The 17997-nt window shown below is 42.5% G+C and overlaps 1 protein-coding gene across 10 annotated transcripts in view; it reads right to left on the bottom strand.

The window, feature by feature from the left end:
- Nucleotides 1–17997, bottom strand: part of LOC144340762 (uncharacterized) — a 205844-nt gene that overhangs the window by 6813 nt on the left and 181034 nt on the right. For 6 of the 10 annotated variants that reach the window (XR_013417082.1, XM_078001368.1, XM_078001362.1 and 3 more), the window contains one exon: nucleotides 15925–17794. Coding sequence is in view for 9 of the 10 variants with exons in the window: in XM_078001368.1 (XP_077857494.1) it covers nucleotides 17707–17794 (88 nt within the window). In the remaining variant the exon portion in view is untranslated. Of the gene's footprint in view, nucleotides 1–460; nucleotides 490–1835; nucleotides 5219–15924; nucleotides 17795–17997 lie in introns of those variants that run through there. The other 4 variants (XM_078001373.1, XM_078001367.1, XM_078001370.1 and 1 more) reach the window with 1 other exon arrangement.

Genomic DNA, 17997 nt, shown 5'->3' on the forward strand with positions numbered 1-17997 from the left:
TATTTAGAAATCATATATCTGATAAAGGTTTAACATCCAGAATATGTAAAGAATGTCCACAACTCAACAACAGAAAGACATACAACCCAATTTTAAAATGTGCAAAGACTTTGAATAGACAGTTCTCCAAAGAAGATATACGAATGGCCAATAAGGACATGAAAAATCAGCATCATTAGTTCCTAGGGAAATGCAGATCAAACCCCAAGGAGATGTCACTTCACACCCACTAAAATGACTATAATAAAAGTTCAATAAAAAGTGGAAAACAAGTATTGCTGAAGATATAGGGAAATTAGAGCCCTCATACTTGCTGGTGGAAATGTAAAATGGTGCAGCTGCTGTGGAAAACAGTTCGATGGTCCCTCAAAAAACTAAACAATGACCATATAACCCAGCAATTCTGCTCTTAGGAATATACCCAAACGAATTGAAAGCAGGGCTTTGAACAGATACTTACCCATGCCCACACAGCACTATCCACAATGGCTGACAGGTGAAAACAACCCAAGCGTCCATCAACAGATACATGGAGAAAGAAAATGTGGCACATGAGTACAACGGAACATGATTCGACCATACAAAGGAAGGACATGCTGATGCATGCTACAACATGGATGCACCTTGAGAACATCATGTTAGGTGAAATAAGCCAGACACAAAAGGACACATAGTGTATAGTTCCACCTCCATGAAACACCTAGAATAGGCAAATTCGCAGAGACAAAAAGTAGATTCAATGAGGGAGGGTAGCAGGATAGAGAAAGGGAGGAGAGGGATAGGGAAAGGGAGGAGCAGGATAGGAAAAGGGAGAAGCGGGATAGGAAAAGGGAGAAGCGGGATAGGAAAAGGGAGGAGCGGGATAGGGAAAGGGAGGAGCGGGATAGGGAAAGGGAGGAGCGGGATAGGGAAAGGGAGGAGCGGGATAGGGAAAGGGAGGAGCGGGATAGGGAAAGGGAGGACAGGGATAGGGAAAGAGAGGAGCGGGATAGGGAAAGGGAGGAGCGGGATAGGAAAAGGGAGGAGCGGGATAGGAAAAGGGAGGAGCGGGATAGGAAAAGGGAGGAGCGGGATAGGAAAAGGGAGGAGCGGGATAGGGAAAGGGAGGAGCGGGATAGGGAAAGGGAGGAGCGGGATAGGAAAAGGGAGGAGCGGGATAGGGAAAGGGAGGAGCGGGATAGGGAAAGGGAGAAGCGGGATAGGGAAAGGGAGAAGCGGGAAGTCGTTGTTTAATAACCATTAGGCACGGTTTCTGCTTGAGATGATGCAAACATTTTGGAACTGGATATAGGGACAGTTGCACAGATTTGTGAATGTAATTAATGCTGCTGATTGTACACTTAAAAAATTGGTAAAAGGGCCAGGTGTGATGGCTCACGCCTGTAATCCCAGCACTTTGGGAGGCCAAGACAGGTGGATCACCTGAGGTCAGGAGTTCAAGATCAGCCTGGCCAACATGGCAAGACCCCATCTCTACTAAAAAATACCAAAATTAGCTGGGTGTGGTGGCAGGCACCTGTAATCCCAGCTACTCGGGATTGAGGCAGGAGAGTCGCTTGAACCCAGGAGGTGGAGGTTGCAGCAAGCTGAGATTGCGCCATTGCACTCTAGCCTGGGAGACAGAGCGAGACTCTGTCTCAAAAATATATATATATATTTTACCACCATTTTAAAAAATGAATAACGTCATATGCCAAAAAACCACTGAATTGTGCACTTTATATGGCTAAGTTGTAAAGTATACGAATTATATCTCAATAAAGGTGAAAAATAAAAACAATTCACAAACACACACACACACACACACAACCCTCAAAAAAGTTGTGAGTCCTCACCCAGGCCCACGCTGATGTCCACCAAAGATGTGATTTTCAGAGCGGACGGAGCCGCCCGCAGCCAGTGTTAAGTGAAGTGGTGGCACCTGCAACGGGGCTGTTTCTGATCTCCACGAAGGTGGCATGAGCACCTCCCACCACTTGTGTCAGCCGCGATTGGCCTGTGCCATCCTGCGGATGCCAGTGGAACTGGGTTTTAGCTGTAGCATGTGCCTTCACGTCTTCACAGATCTTCATAGATCATGTCATCAGTGTGTGAGGGAAACGGTTCTTCCAGCATCTTCTCAGCCCCTCTGCAGAGGACATTGACCAGTGTTTACAGAACCCAGTTTGAGACCCTCTTGGTGAATTTGGACAACTGAGCCATTCACTCTTCCTTATAAAACATGAGCAACTAGGGGTACAGCAGACACTTTCGAAGACTTTGGTCCCCCTCACATAGTGCAAGCTGAGTGGGGAGAAGCTAGGAGCCCCCTTCAAAGGGGGCTGCCATCTCAACCTGGATCCCGCAGGGCTTCCCTGGCCTCCCCAGCCTCTCACCACAGCCTCCTCCTGCCCATGCTCCAGCCTCACCACCTAGCACTCCTCCCTCAGCGGGCACAGTGCCCCCCCCGCCGAATGCTCCAGGCTGTCCAGGAGTCCTTCAGCCTGAAAAACCCTCTATCCCTTATCCACTGACTTGACTATTTCTGGGTCTCAATCCACTGCTACCTCAACTTCGAACCCTTTCCAGACCCTGACAATCCGAGTTAGTTGATCTTCCTCTGTGCTCCCACCTTTGACATAGAACTTATGTTGTCCTTGTCTATCTCTGTTTGATCTCTGAAGTCCTTGAGGACAGGGGCTGTGTGTGCATCTCTGCATCCCCATTGCTTAGCACAGTGATTGACACACAATCAGCTCTCACATGTTTGTTGAATGAATGAATGAATGAATGAGCGAATGGCAGGACCACCACATTAGACAACCCAGGGGACAACACTCACATTGAGGGGGCAGGAGACAGTTGCAAATGTAAGTACTGCCTGGAGCTGTACAGCTGGGAGATCTTGAATGATTGCCTCTTTATATCCCCAAGTAGAATCCCAACCTCTGAAGACGGTACACAGGGTGTTGTACCCCCAGCTTTCACACTAAGATGGCCACTTGTCCAAGATCCTCCAAAATCATTCTTCACTGGCCAGTCCTGGTGATGTCTGTTCCTACATCCTACTTTGGAGATTCGATTTTGACCTCCAAGGGTCTCCAGAGAGGGTCCTCTCCTCACTCTGTGCTTGTGTGCTGGAAGTGGCAGATGCAGGGCCAAGGGAGGGAACTAACTTTTGATTCCATTTCCTCCGTTATCACCCCAGCTTCTTCAAAGTGCCTCACTTGGGATTTCAGTCAAAACCCACAAAAATAAACTATATTTTCTAATTTTCCATTTTCGGAATATTACATTTTTATGTGGACAGCAATACCGGTGATTGTGCTCCTAAATTTCCCTGAGCGGTCTAGAGGTCATTCTAATAACACACGAAGTGTATTTCAAAGAGTCCCCAGATCAGAGCAGCTTAACAATAGTGGATTGTCAGCACGAATTCCTGCTATGTATTTATATTCAAAATTGAAAATTTCCGCTAAGATTTCCAAATGCATCTCAGAGTCTTTGGCTAACACCAATTTGTGCCCCTTCGTGCTAATATGGAAACTACAATCAACTGAACATTTATTGTGTGTGTGTGTTTTTTTTTTTTAGTAAATGAGTATGCGTTGGAGATTTTTTTTTACGACATAATAAAAGCAACATAAAATGAATTTGCTGCAGTGCTTCTTCACTCTTTAAAACTCCATGCCCCACCTGCTCGTGCTATTCTTTACGTGGCATTCTGCCGGGACGGTAACTAGGTTATCAGCCGGGCGATGGCAGGAGCCTCGGGCCTTCGCGCTTCAGTCGAGCCTGCGTGTGCCACGGGGGTCCGCGCGGCGCTGATGGAGACCGGGATCAGTTTGCACCCCCAAGGGGGCTTGGCCACTCTGGATATTGCTTTTATAGACTCCGGTTGTGTCTGACTCTGTGTTTTTTATTACATTCCTTTGCAATTCTAGCAGCTGTTTTTGTCAAGAGTCTTAATAAAGTTTGAACTGCTAAACGAACTTTATGGAAATTGGTCACAGAAGAGTCTATGCGGCACCTTTCAGAAAACCAGGGGTTACGTCGCCCCTGGGCTACCTCCGCGGTAACAGTGGTGACAAATAAACCTAACAGCGCGGGGGCAGGCTGATGGTTTGGCAACCCACTTCTCACTCGACTTCTGAGAGACGACCATCCACACACACTTAGTTCCTTTAACTCTATTTACCGCAATTTATTGGAAACATTTGGCTGCGTGGCTCAGATGGTGAAGTTGCTTTAAGGACCTTTACAGAGAGTCAACTCAGTTTGGTGTTTTGTTTTGCTTTGGGTTTATTTCATGTTGCTTTCCAATTTTATAAACCTAAGACTTGGAATAATTGGACTTAGAAACTTTCTATGAAAGAAAAATAAAGTGTCTGAGATACTCTCAGTTTATCTCTCATTGCTTAATTATACTAAAATATTGGTCGATTTTGTTAAGCATATTAATTTGGCCATGAAGTTAACTTGATTTGATGGCATCTCTAGGAGCCAGTGAAAAACTCAAAACCCATTTTAGACTTGCCTTGGGTATAATGGTTTACCATCCACTTCACATACCGATGTTATGGAAGAATAATTCACCAACAGACCAAAACTAACCATTCATCAGTTTGGGGTGTGACTTCATCCATTTCCATAATTAAAACAGACCCTAAAAGCAATAAAGCAAACTGTTTCAGTAGCCTCAGCCCGGTAGCTGGACACCCACCATCCTGGATATTCCTGGATTATAATGTGTCCTTTATGAAACATCTCTTTGAGAAATTGGTGTTGCCACCAAACAGAGTTAGTTATTAGCAACACTGCAGCTAGTTGAAATAAAATATTTATACGTAGATGACTCAGTGACTCACCTCAGACTTATGAAGTGTAAAATACAGAGGTCAGGTTAGATGGGCTTTAAAGATCCTCACACCTCTAACACTGGGGCTTTCTAGAACGCAGGGAGAGTTCTAGGATGAGACAAGATAGCCACAGCAGGGGAGTCGCACTGGGCAGAAGGCACTGGTAACAGGGTGCTTTCACTGTGGAATCAACAGACGCTTCAGCCATTCCAGGTGGGCTGCGGTGAGAAGCAGGTGACGCCCAGGTGCAGCTGGGTCAAGCTCCAAATCAAACCAAACTTCACAGAGCCTGTGGCTCCAGGGTCAGCACTCACATCCAGCTTCCTCTCCAGACTGTTGAGAACTGCATCTGAGTTTAATTTGCTTTTGTCTGTCAGAATCTGTTCCAACAAAAAGGAGAGGGAAAATATACTCATGGTGAAGGACCCCACATCCTCTGGATGATGTCACAGTGAAACACTCCCTCGAGATGATTGACAGTTCCGTTCTCAGTTACCAGCAGCGAGAGTCGGTGGACACTTCTTTATATTGCTCTTGCTACTTTAAAAAAATGGCCCGATTCCAATCACTTACTTATGTTCTGATACCCTAACGCCTGTGCTTCACACAGGAACTGAATCTGCCTCTCATTACAATGACCTTCTTTACTTCCTCCTGTCCACATCGCAAAAGCACCCTTTCCGTTAACGACCAGCGGAGGGTGCTGTTGTATTTGGTGTGTTTCCACTTTCCCCCCACTCTCGGGACATTTTTTCCCCCCTAAGGGAAAAGGGCTGTTTCCCATAGTAATGTGAACATGATGTATGATAATGAAAACAATAACTACATCAACATATTTTCCCCAGAAGTTGTTTTTTTTTGGTTGTTTTTTTTGTTTTGTTTTGTTTTGTTTTCAGAGCGTGAATGTAGGGCTCTTAGCTATAAGATACTAAGATAAATGAATGGACTTTGGAGAAGTGTGGAAGGTATTGAAAAATACTTTCAAGATGGACATGGGCTTTGCAGACCTTGTAATTTAATGATTTTGACTACTGGATATTAGGAGTTTCATTACATGTCATCGTTCAATAGTTTAAAGATAATATAACAGCAATAAAATGTAGCAAACAGCAAGAATAACATCTGGCCACAATCAGCCCAGTGTCATAAAATAGACTCCCTGACTGCCTTTCACGGGGCGTGAACCTGGCAAGAATGAAGGATAGAAAGACACACTTTCAGACCGAGTTGTGACAGCTGAATATTATTTCCAACCACTACACTCGAGATCTGTGCTAGGCACTGCTCCATTCCCTCCCTGAAGCCTGAACTCAAAAGACTCAATTTCGTTCTTGCCTCTTCCTTTCCCACAGTAAACTTCTGCTTCTACGTGACAATACCTTTTTTGTAGTTTCTTGCTAATTGGATTTTGCTCTGTACCACACAGGTAACCTAATAAACCAATTTAAGAAGCCCAGCAAGCTTATAGCATGATCAAAAGAATCTAGAACGACGAGTAAGGAAAGCTGGCTTTAGTTCAAGCACTTTCATGAATCCCTAGGAGGGCTGCCAGATAAAACATAAGACATACAGTTAAATTTGAACTTCAGATAAACAACAAATAACTTTTTAGTGTAAGTATGTCCCAGATGATATTTGGGATGTATCTATGCTAAAACCTGTCTGTTGTTTATCTGAAATTTAAATTTAATTGGGCTTCCAGTGATTTTATTCACTGAATCTGTGAACCCTAACCCCTAGACATCAAGGACACCCAATTGGGAATGACCGCACTATGCTCTACAGAATTTCAAGTTTAAAATCTTATTTGTCTATATTGCATGAAAATATTTTTAAAAGACTATGAATTTACATACAGTTAAAAATGTGACTGCTTTATAGCTTTTGAAGAAGATAGAGAAGGGTTTCCTTTCTCTCTTAGCCTAAAGAGCTTTCTGCTGCCAAAAGCCAGATGGAGAGAATTTGGCTGATTTATCATTCTTATTGATGGAAAACTCAGCTTAGGGAATGAGGTTTTTGTAAAGCAAGGCTGACAGATAACAACAGGATTCAGCCCAAGTCACACCAAACGAGTCAAAGACTTAGCTGCTCTTCTGCCGAACCCAGGTAGAAACCAAAGGGTTGGAACAACGGCCCCCCCAATGTCGTCACTGGTGTGGCATCTGTCACTCATTATCTTTGCTTCCATCTTGGTCACCTGAGCAGAATATCCAGCTGTAGCTGCTTCCCGGGTTTTTTCCTCAGGAACAACCAAGCAGGTATTTTGGAATGCTCAACAAACAGTGGTTCCTACACAAGAAAGGGAGAATAAGCCAGGGTCCCCAGCAGCCAAGTAAGTTATGCATGTAGGGATGCCCGCTGGCTTTCAGACAATCAGTAAGGCTGGAATCCATGATGCTCCCTCAGCTGCCGGTGTCACTGCTCCCTTAGGAACTGCACTGAACTGTGCAGATGTGGAGAAAAAGGAACCTTTGCATACTGTTGGTGGGAATGTAAACTAATACAGGTATTACGGAAACCAGTATGGAGGGTCCTCAGGAAACTGACAACAGAACTACCACACAATCCAGCAATCCCACTTCGGGGTATATGCTCAAAGTATTCGAAGTCAGTATGTTAAAGGAATGTCTTCACCCTCATGTTCATTGCAGCACTATTCACAGTGGCCAAGATATAGAGTCAACCTAAGTGTCCAGCAATGGATGAACAAATAAAGAAAATGTGGTATATATATTCACAGTGGAATACCATTCCGCCTTTAAAAAGGAGGAAATGCTTTCATTTTTGACAACATGGATTGACCTGGAGGACATTATGGTTTCATTTTTGACAACATGGGTTGACCTGGAGGACATTATGGTAAGTAAATTAAGCCAGGCACAGAGAGGCACATACCATGTGATCTCACTTATATGTGGAATCCAAAACACCCAAACGCATAGAAGTAGAGAGCGGCATAGTGGTTACCAAGGGCAGGACTGTGGATGGACTGGGGAGGTGCTGGTCAAAGGGTGCAAAATTTCAGTTAGGAGAAATACATTTTTGTGATCTACTGCAGAGCATGATGACTATAGTTAATAATAATGTATTGTATATTTCAAAATGGCCAAGAGTAAATTTAAAGGGTTCTCACCACAAAAAATAAGTATATGAGGTGATTGATCTGTTAACTGGCTTGATTTAATCATTCTACAGGATATACCTACATCACAGCATCATGGTGGATCCCATAAGTATATAAAATTATAATTTGTCAATAAAACATAAATTTAAAAACTTAATAAATGAAAAAAACCACTGACAAGTAAAAGAAAAATAACATTTTTTCAAGGTGCAAAACACCTGTTTTTGAGATGAGGGCTCACTCTGACGCTTAGGCTGGAGGGCCGTGGTGTAACAATAGCTCACTGCAGTTTCAACCTCCCAGATTCAAGCAATCCTCTTCTCTCAGCCTCCCAAGTAGCTGGGACTAAAGGTGTGTGCCACCACACCTGACTCATTTTTAAAATTTTTTGTAGAGACGCAGTTTCGCCATGTTGCCCAGGCTGGTTTTGAACTCTTGGGCTTAAGCGATCCACCCACCTTGTCCTCCCAAAGTGCTGGGATTACAGGCATGAGCCACCATGTCCGGCCAGATGCAAAACAATTTTTAATTTTAAAAAATTGTAGATTTTTCTTAAAAAAAGAAAGAAACTCAATATAACACCAGAGAGTAGCCCAAGGACTGAGCAGAGGAAAGCCTACTGCCACTGCCATTAGCACCAACACACATGAAACAGACAATGAAGAGATCAAAACCCACTGCATAATTATTACTGTTGAACCGCCCCCCCATAAAATGTCACCAGTCAATGAACTGCTAATTAGGCAAAATTAAGTTTATTTGAGCTCATTGCAGGAAGCGATAACATCACCTTAACGGAATCTTAGCAGAGTCTCAGAAGAACAATGTCATCAGTGGAGCCTTCTGACTTTGGGCTCTGGGCTTGAGTTGTTTAAGGCAGGTATTCCAAGGTAAGGAATGATAGGGACTGGGTATTTGGGATTGGTGGATGCAGCAAAATGACTGCCTCGAAGTGAGTGAGGGTAAGTTAACTGTTTTTTAAATAAGCAAGCTGTTTACCTCGGTGAGCAGACTATTTTCTCCAATAAATTCACTGAAGAAATTTCCTGAAGCAAACAGTGAGATTATTTTTTGATTTACGACCTTATCTTCCCTGCGCAAAGTGTCCCGGGAACCAACAAATCATGTTGACCTGGGTGGTCTCAATTCTATCTTCGCACAGCAACTTTTGGTTTCAGTTAAACCCCAATAGAGAGTTCCTGCTTAAATGGGCACCCACTATGTGCTGGGCACTTCCTACATGTTTTATGAAGACACATGAAGGTAACTACTGGTGTCCCCATTTTTTGACAAAGAAACAAGTCTAAAAGCTATTAAGTCATTTGCAAAACCCTTCCGGATCAATCATTTCCTGAAAGAAAAAGATGGCACAGAAGTAAGTTTTATCTGACATAAATAGAAACTGAGGCAGGTTTAATTGAAAGGTTTGGGCCAAAGTCTACAGCCCTCTGGAATGACTCTAGGACGACTTTGGAGGATGTGAACTTTGTTTGCCTGATCTCCTGTCTATAGATCATAAGTAACTGCGGTTTTTGCCATTAAAAGTTTGGCCATTACTTTTAAATGGCAAAAACCTCAATTACTTTTGCACCAACCTAACAGAATATTTTCCTCCACCTTCTTGATGCCCCTTTAGACCAAGAAAATCGCAGTTCCTGCCCAAGAGAAGTTCACAGTCTGATTTATTCACTTAACAACTAACTTAGCATCAACTCTCTCTACTCGCAAACCGAATACTATGGACACCTTAAGACCCCAGACCTCAAGCCTGGCTTTGCACTCAGAAGGTCACCTTTTCCCAGAGTGGACTTCATGTGAGGCATGAGAAACTATCACGTTACTTTCCTAAGGAATTAAATGGTCTGAGCACTGTAGCAACTTTTCTTTCCCAGTATAATCCATCAAAAACATGGCCTAAATCATGATAACACTAAGCCCCACATTTTCAGAGTAGGATATGAAATTATATCTCAGTGACTTCCTTTGACCCAAAAGAAAAATGCAAAGCTGGCCTCACTTGGTTTATCTCAATATTAATCGTGAAGGAAGCGTGTGTTTGAAACACCAAGCAGACAAATGCCATCTTTCAACTTTTTCCACACAATGTTAGGTGTCTCTTGAGCTACGGTGTTTGTTTAAATCATCGACTCCAATGACCCTACTCTCTCTATTTATTATGCTTTGGATGAAATAATATTGTAGGAGTTCCTATTTTTTAAATTCCATGCTACTATAAAATATACGCTGGACCCATCACTATTTCACCAATCCCTTCGTGACTTTGAAATCACAAATGGGTTAGCTTCAAACCTTCCCTTTCTGAGAAAAATAAGATAAACCCTGTTTCATTTACTTTGGAAAGTGCTAGTTTCTTTATTTTAAATACACAGCTCAGATTTATGTTTTCTTTTTAATAGAATTTTCTGTTTTTCTAATGCCTAGCCTGGACAATCATCTTTGGAAAACAGAACTGCTTTTGGACAAATGCTGATATCACAGATTAAAAGGGGATATAACTCTTTACACATGAAAGAGAAGATTTCCCTTAGCTCTTACCTCAACAATAACAGCAGCAATAGATTCTAAGAAGTTTTAATCATATATGTCAGCATGATATTTTTATAATAACAAGAACTTAATTGTTAACTGATCACAAATTAACTATCTATTATTGTGTTGGGCCAAATATTGTATAAAATGAATGACCATTCTTTCTTTTTTGAAAATTCTTTCTTAAAAAGAGTATATCAATTTTATTCATTGTAATGGGAGTATATTTACGTAGCTAACATATCAATGTAAACATAGGCATGATATAAATCTATAAATTAATAGCAACACTGAAGCTATTTGAAATAACATAGTTACGTTTTGGCCATTAAGATTGACGAATAGGCCAGGAGCCATGGCTCACACCTGTAATCCCAACACTTTGGGAGGCTGAGGCAGGGGGATCTCTTGAGGTCAGGAGTGCGAGACCAACTTGGTCAACAAGATAAAACCCCCTCTCTACTAAAAATACAAAAAATTAGCCAGGCATGGTGGCACGTGCCTGTAGTCCCAGCTACTTGGGAGGCTGAGGCAGGAGAATCATTTGAATCCAGGAGGCAGAGGTTGCAGTGAGCCAAGGTTGTGCCGCTGCACTCCAGGCTGGGACTGTCTCAAAAAAAAAAAAAGAAAAGAAAAAGATCGGCAAATACATAATTGGAATAGTTGATATACCTGTTATTTCTACCCTGTCCAACCTACAGGATCTCTTTACAAGTAAATGGAATCAGGGATTTTGAAACTATTAGTGTTACAAATAGCAAGTTATCAAAAAAGTGACCACTTAGAACAGTGTTTCTCAATCTTTAACTCATTATCACCCCTCTGCCAAGGAACCCTTTTTAGACATTTTCCCTAATCAATCCCCCATATGATTCTAATACCACAGACATAGTGTTTATGTACTACATATGTGTATATCTACATATATATACTTACGTATAAAAAGGATTTTTAAACCACCCCCCTTAAGAACCAATTTTTATTCATCCAGGGGCAATATTATCCCTATTGATTTTGAGGATTTAAAAATACAGAGAAAGAGCAGCCCCCAAATTCCCACTTGGAAAGAGGGTTGTTCTACTTTTCTTGAATCACAGCCAAAAACACTGGGGCCTAGATCAAAATAAATACAAAATAATTTTCTGGGATTGGGTGGGGAAAGATAAATCTTCATTTCTAAGCTGACTTTTTTTTCCCTGAAAATATTAGTTGTTATCTAACAGCAGTGAGCCTATTACCAACTGAAAGGAAATGTTGACCTTTGGTACTCAGCCTGTATATGACCATAAACACCACTTCACCCATTACCATCATCACTCACTCATTCACTTCCTGACATTTGCCCAACCAGCTCTGCCTCAGGAGTTAGAGATGCAAGGAAGGATAACACTCAACTTGAATTTCTTCATTCCACTAATGAGACCAGCAATTTTGGAAGCAGTAAGAAAGTAAACAAATCTATGTATTCCAAAACACCTAGAATATCTAAAGAAAGAAAGCGTATTGCTATTTCTGGAAGAGAAATACAGCATAACATTGAGAGGCTGTGATTATGAATCACAGCCCCGTTACCATGTGAATACAGACAATTTCCATTCTTTTGAATAAGCAAACCAACAGCCTGACTTTGGCCATCCACAAGTGTGTCAACAAATCTGCTGTAAAACCAACCTGCCAAAGTTTGAGTTACAGCTTTAAAGGGCTCATAAAGGAATGGTGAGATGGTGTCTTGTGGCAGCCAGCTTCTACTTCGAATTTAATTAAGTATTTCAACCACTGTAAGTTAAAATGTTGATTCCCAAATGGGGCTTCCACACGGGAGTTGTAGTTTTTCAAAACAGTTGCCTCCTCCATTTGTTTTTGTCTCCAGCCAGCCTTAAACCTCAGGCACCACCTACTTTAAAAGTTCCCTTTCACAGCCACGATGTAGTGGGAGGACATGCAGCTTTGGCAAGACCATGGTTCACTGAAAAGCAACTTTGCACTAGCACACCATTTATTTCTGAAATGCTGGCAAAATTGAAAAAGCCTTTAACTCCACAAGGGGTAACATTTTTCTTCAGGAAAATTGTCAACACAGGTAAAACAGCTGTGGGCAAATTAAGAGAAATTAGCTATTGAGTCAAATTCCTGTAGTTTGGGGATGATTTTCTTTGACATAAATATAGTCTAAAGTAATAAAAAGGAGTGTTTCCCAAATGAGATCCAGGGATGCTGATGAGAGCGAGTCTGTGATCTATCATCCATCTGAGAGTGAAGGGGGAAATCACCTCATCCCTAACTATTTGGCTGCTCCTACTCTTGCTAACAAGGGCTGAGAGCCCCAGTAAGTAAGTGGTGGGAGGAAGGTTAGCACAGATGGGGATGTGGGGACAAATCACATGCATATGGCCACCAAAAAGGGGGCTGACGTCGAACAGTATCCCAGAGGCTGTCCTGGCCAAGCTTCTCGGACAGTCTCCATCTTCTCTATGATTTAATAGCTGCAAAGAGTATGAATGTTGTGAGAGACGATTTTGATGGTGTAAGTCTTATAAGAAAGAATACTGGCAAAAGCCCCTTTTCACCAACTAAGAAAGAAATTACAGCCTTTCCAAAATTCCTACCCGTGAGTCCAGATTTTAAACTTGGCTGCTGTCTGTGAAATAATAATAATAATGAGGACTTCCTTTGTCCAAGAGATGAGTTTCAGAGGAGAGGTAGAAAGAAGACAAAGACAGCAAAACAGATTGTCAGGGTGAAAGTACGAGTGTAGTGGCTATGGATCAAGAGAGAGAATAAAATGTAGTCAAAAGAATCAGAGCACCTAGGGTTGAATTGTTCATGTAGATCAACATTTCCAAAAGCATCTTCCCCGGACCGTAAGATAACTGTGTTCAGAAATGCATGTTCATCTCTTGCATGGTGTTTGACAATGTCTATTTCTATATTCAATTCACTAAGGAGTCCTGCAATGTGGGATATGTACTATTCATTACAACAGACCATTCATGGTGGATGTCAGTTGTGTTATAAAGCTAGCTTGTAACAGTTCGTGAGAGCTGATTTTAAAATTTTTAGGAATTGGCAAACAGGTGTTTAAAAATGCAATTGTTAAAAAATCAATTATAAAATTACAGTTAAACACATGAAAAACAAAGGAAAATAAGCTCACTTGGTGAGGTTGTTTTTTAATTCCAGTTATTTTATTTTTCAGTTCAGCAGAGTGGGGTAACTAAAGTTATCTTTCCATCTGTTTCAAGAGTGTCCACAATTGCGTTTTAGAAAATTTTAATATTAATAATAGTGTCTCTAAAACCTTTGTCATTTAATTCCAAAATCTGTGTCATCTTAATAGTGTCTGTTGATTGTTTTTTGCCATCTGAGTTGAGATTTGTCTAATTCTTCCCATGCCAAGTAATTCTGGGTTATGTCCTAGAGAGTTTGACTATTATGTTATGAACGGGGTCTTGTTTAAATCCTATGGGAAATGTTGATTTTTTTTCTTAGCAGACAATAAAATCCAGGTAGGTTCAGGCCTAAGTTCCAACCCGCCATCTTTGGTCTGTGGTTTCAAGGTAAATTCAATTTTCAGGGCCTTTGCAGTGTTATTTACATCTGTCCACAAATGTGCTACTCAGTGACTATCTGGACCCTAGACAGTGGGCTGTTCTGTTACTTCAGTTCTCAAAGTCCTTTGTGTGCTGATGAGAATCAGAGTCGTCCGTGTGCAGCTCACGGGGAGCCCAGGATTTCATAACCACCTGGGTGGGTTGCTTTCCCGGACTCCTTCGCCTCTGCGCTCTCGTGAGTCCTTGCTAGTTCCCTGGCTCTCCCCTTTTTGGTTCTCCACCTGGAAAGCTGGAACTTGAGTTAGCCACTGTGCTGAGCCCTTCTGCAGCTGCACCCACATCCTGGACCAAGCGGTGAAGAGAACTGGGGGAAAAACCTGGTAGACTCACTGCCAGCTCAGCAGTACTTGGAGTTCTGGCCTCCTTCTCCAGTAAACCTTCCACAACTTGCTCTTCTGAGTCCTCCAGTAGCTGCTCCATGCCTTCGTCCTGGCCCTGCAGCTGCGTGCCACTGGAGACACGGGGAGGAGAGGGGGAGAGCTCGCTCTGTGTCACCAGGAAGCTCCCTGCAGCTTCTGTCAGCCTGCCTTCTTTCTGCCCTCCAAGAGAAGGCACCGTTTATCCTTTCTCTTCAGGAGAGGCAGCCGTGGTTTCTTCAATGATCCCTTATAATTCATTGTTTCCAGACTCCTCTTCATCTCACTCTCTTGCCTCTAGATTTTCCCAAATGCATTATTTTTCTTAAAGTGTGGTGCCCAAAATATGAAACTCTTACCTCTTCTGATCTGTATACTGTAAATCTACTAACTCAGTTGAAAGTACGTTTGCATTTTCAGTGATTGCATTTCATTATTGGCTCAGGCTAAACTTTTGGAAGCCCCAGGTGTTTTGCATATGAATAATGTTAGGTCTTTATCACATTACTGCAATTAGTCATTTTCACCTGGATGGAGGAATTTAGAATTGTTAATATTTCATTTTCCCTTATTGGCTCTAGCTTGTCATTCTTGCCTATTGAAGCAATGTAGAATTCTGATACTTCTATCTATTTTATTGGTTATCCATTTTAGCTTCATGTAGTGATAATAGAGGCAGGTTTTATTAAGTTCTGGGGAGCTTGGCAGAGCAGAAAGACTTTCAGAAGTTCAGGTCCATCTCTGCCTTCTGACTTCAGCTGGTAATATCCTCCCCCGACACATCCCATGTGCTTTGCCTGAACATATCTAATCCTCAACTATAGACAGAGTTCAAGCTATTTCCCTTGGCACTCCTCTGCCCCACATCAAACAAGGGCTAATTCTAGACACCTGTTTGGATGTGTTCTGTGTTAAGTAGAGCAGAGCAGATGGATACCTTACAGTGGCTAAGAGCTCTAGCCCCCAATCCAGAGGAATTTGAATTTGAGAAATGGTTACAGAATAGCTTTCCCACACCAGAGATAGGAGGGAGAGGTGACTTTGGTACTGAGAGAAAATAAGGAAAGAGATGGAATAAGATGAAGAAATATTGAAGGGAGACAAAGAGAAGGGGAAGGGAGGGAAGAGGAGGCAAAAATGGAGCCGAAATGAGGAAGCTTTTGGTGCCACAGGACCCATCTCATTCATACTAGCCTGTGCCCTGGCAGACCCATGTCTTACATGCACCCTGACAGAAGCTGGATGGCAGCATACAGCCACTCCGCATGACAGGCGCTGTCTTCTCGTGTTGCGATATCTTCACAAAGAGCTCCAGGAATCCCATTGCCAGAGGTCATGAACTAGGCAAAATGGCACCCTTTCCAGAAAAAAAAAACGTGGAGTCTGCAGGAGAGAATTATGGATCAACAAACCAAGGCCCAGTAAAAGAGAAAAGTGAATCTGGAGAGAATTGAGGAAGACATTTTAATGGAAATTTTCAAACACATGGCAAAACAGAGTAATCTAATAAACCTCCCCGTGCCCAACACGTAGCTTCAATAACAATTAGCTCACACCCAAGCCGGTCTCACCTAGACTCTTACCTGCATCCCCCACTGGCTCACCCCACTGGACTGTTTTGAAGCAAATCCCAGACCTCGTTCCATTTCCTTCATATAAACTCCAAGGGAAAGTAAAACTTGAAGAAAAGCAAAAGTAAAGCCACTGAAGAAAAATTTGAAGGGTCCAGTGGGGAAAGGTGAAAAGAAATTCATCCTTAGGAATTATTTTCAGATTTTGGTAACATTTTACTTTGTAAATAAGACATAAGATTCCATTACCACTCCTTTTTATGAATACTACAGCAGAAATCAGACAGTTCATAGGGAAACAAGACTGATACTCGGGTGAAATCTACCCACCCTGTATGGTTAAACATGAAAGAAACATATTTGAGCCGCGTTGCTCCGTGGTGACAATGCTTTTTAAAATATATGGGCTGTGACCATATTTTTAAAGTTTGTATTTATTTTGCTTCATTCCATGAGATGTAAACTGGGATATTCAGTTATAAAAGAGCATTTTATGGCTTCTGGGTAATTCCCCAAGAGAGGAAAATAAAGTTTCTTTCCCTCCAAAAAAGTGATAAATGTTTAATGAAACATCTAGACCTTTCCCCCTTAAAGTTTAGGCATGACTTTAGAATATTTTTATAAGCATCTGATATCTTCCACCTGAATTTAGCTGATGAATCAGAGCCCAGGTACGGGTCTGGAAAAAGGAAAAGAAATACATGAGGCTCCCAGAGCAGGATTTGCTCTTCAGTGCTGGGAATTGCCAATCAGATGAGAGCTCTGTGGCTGGGAGGTTCATGGATTGCCTCCAAAGAACAAACCCCACTCAGAAACTACGGACGAAGGTTCCGAATGTCATACTTAGCTCCAATTGCTGGCTACTTAAAATAAAAAGTATGACTATTTTCTCTTTCACACATACACACGCACATCCACACACACAGTCCATAAAGGGCTTTCTAGCATCAGGTGGCTTTTAACTTAACTAGTTTCAGGGAGGTATAAAACAAACTGGAAACAAATATACGAGATGTTACTTAGAATAAACAAAGATTTCCACGCAAAAGAGGAAAAATATTGACAAGGCACAGTTAAGATTTCACCAAAGCTTAAACCTTTCTCAGTGAGCTCCAGACCCACGAGCCCCTGATGCAGACAGTCCTGCCCTGCTGCCTTCGTTTGCGGCGGCTTCCTCTCCATGGAGTGTGGCTGGTGAGAGTCACGGCCGTGGACACCCGCGTCGCAATGGGCACGCCATCCTCAAGGGGCGGCCTTGCCCCCGCTTCGCCCCTTTTATTTCCTGTTATGGTGTTATTTGCTGCCTTATTTTTATACCTCTGGTTTTCATTTAATAAAAGTCAGAAGTAGAAGACTGTAAATCTCTTTATGTTCTATGTGGCTGGGCCAGCCAATCCTCGGCCCCTACCCGAGACCTCTCCTGCCAAAGCCCACGGTTCCAGCCCCGGGGGAGGGCAGGCCAGGCGGGCAGGCAGGGAACAGAGACTCTTTGCCGGGGGCCTGTTAACCTGAGTATACTTTCTCCTTCTCGGGTTTGTTTTCTCAGCTGGTGGCACACGCTCTGCTCCAGCACCACTAGGCCTAGTGGAAAACGGCTTCCTCCAAGATCTAACGGTCCATTTTAAAGAAGTGGTTTGGAGCTCAGAAGAAGGGAGCTCAGTTATAGCTCTGTGCCCAGCTTTCTCTGTTTTTCTTAGTCCATGGAAATAGGAGATGTGTAAATAGTTCATATTTCACATTCCACCTGTACCAAAATCAGACAAAGCAGACAAGGTTGGCTCTTTAGACCCTCCTGCACTTCAACCATTAGTGTCTTCCCCCACTCTCCTTATGTCCCCACTTCCCGCACTTCAACCATTAGTGTCTTCCCACACTCTCCTTATGTCCCCACCTCCCGCACTTCAACCTTTAGTGTCTTCCCCCACTCTCCTTATGTCCCCACCTCCC

Source organism: Macaca mulatta, chromosome 4 (genome assembly GCF_049350105.2).
Source record: "Macaca mulatta isolate MMU2019108-1 chromosome 4, T2T-MMU8v2.0, whole genome shotgun sequence".
Taxonomy (NCBI): Eukaryota; Metazoa; Chordata; class Mammalia; order Primates; family Cercopithecidae; genus Macaca; species Macaca mulatta.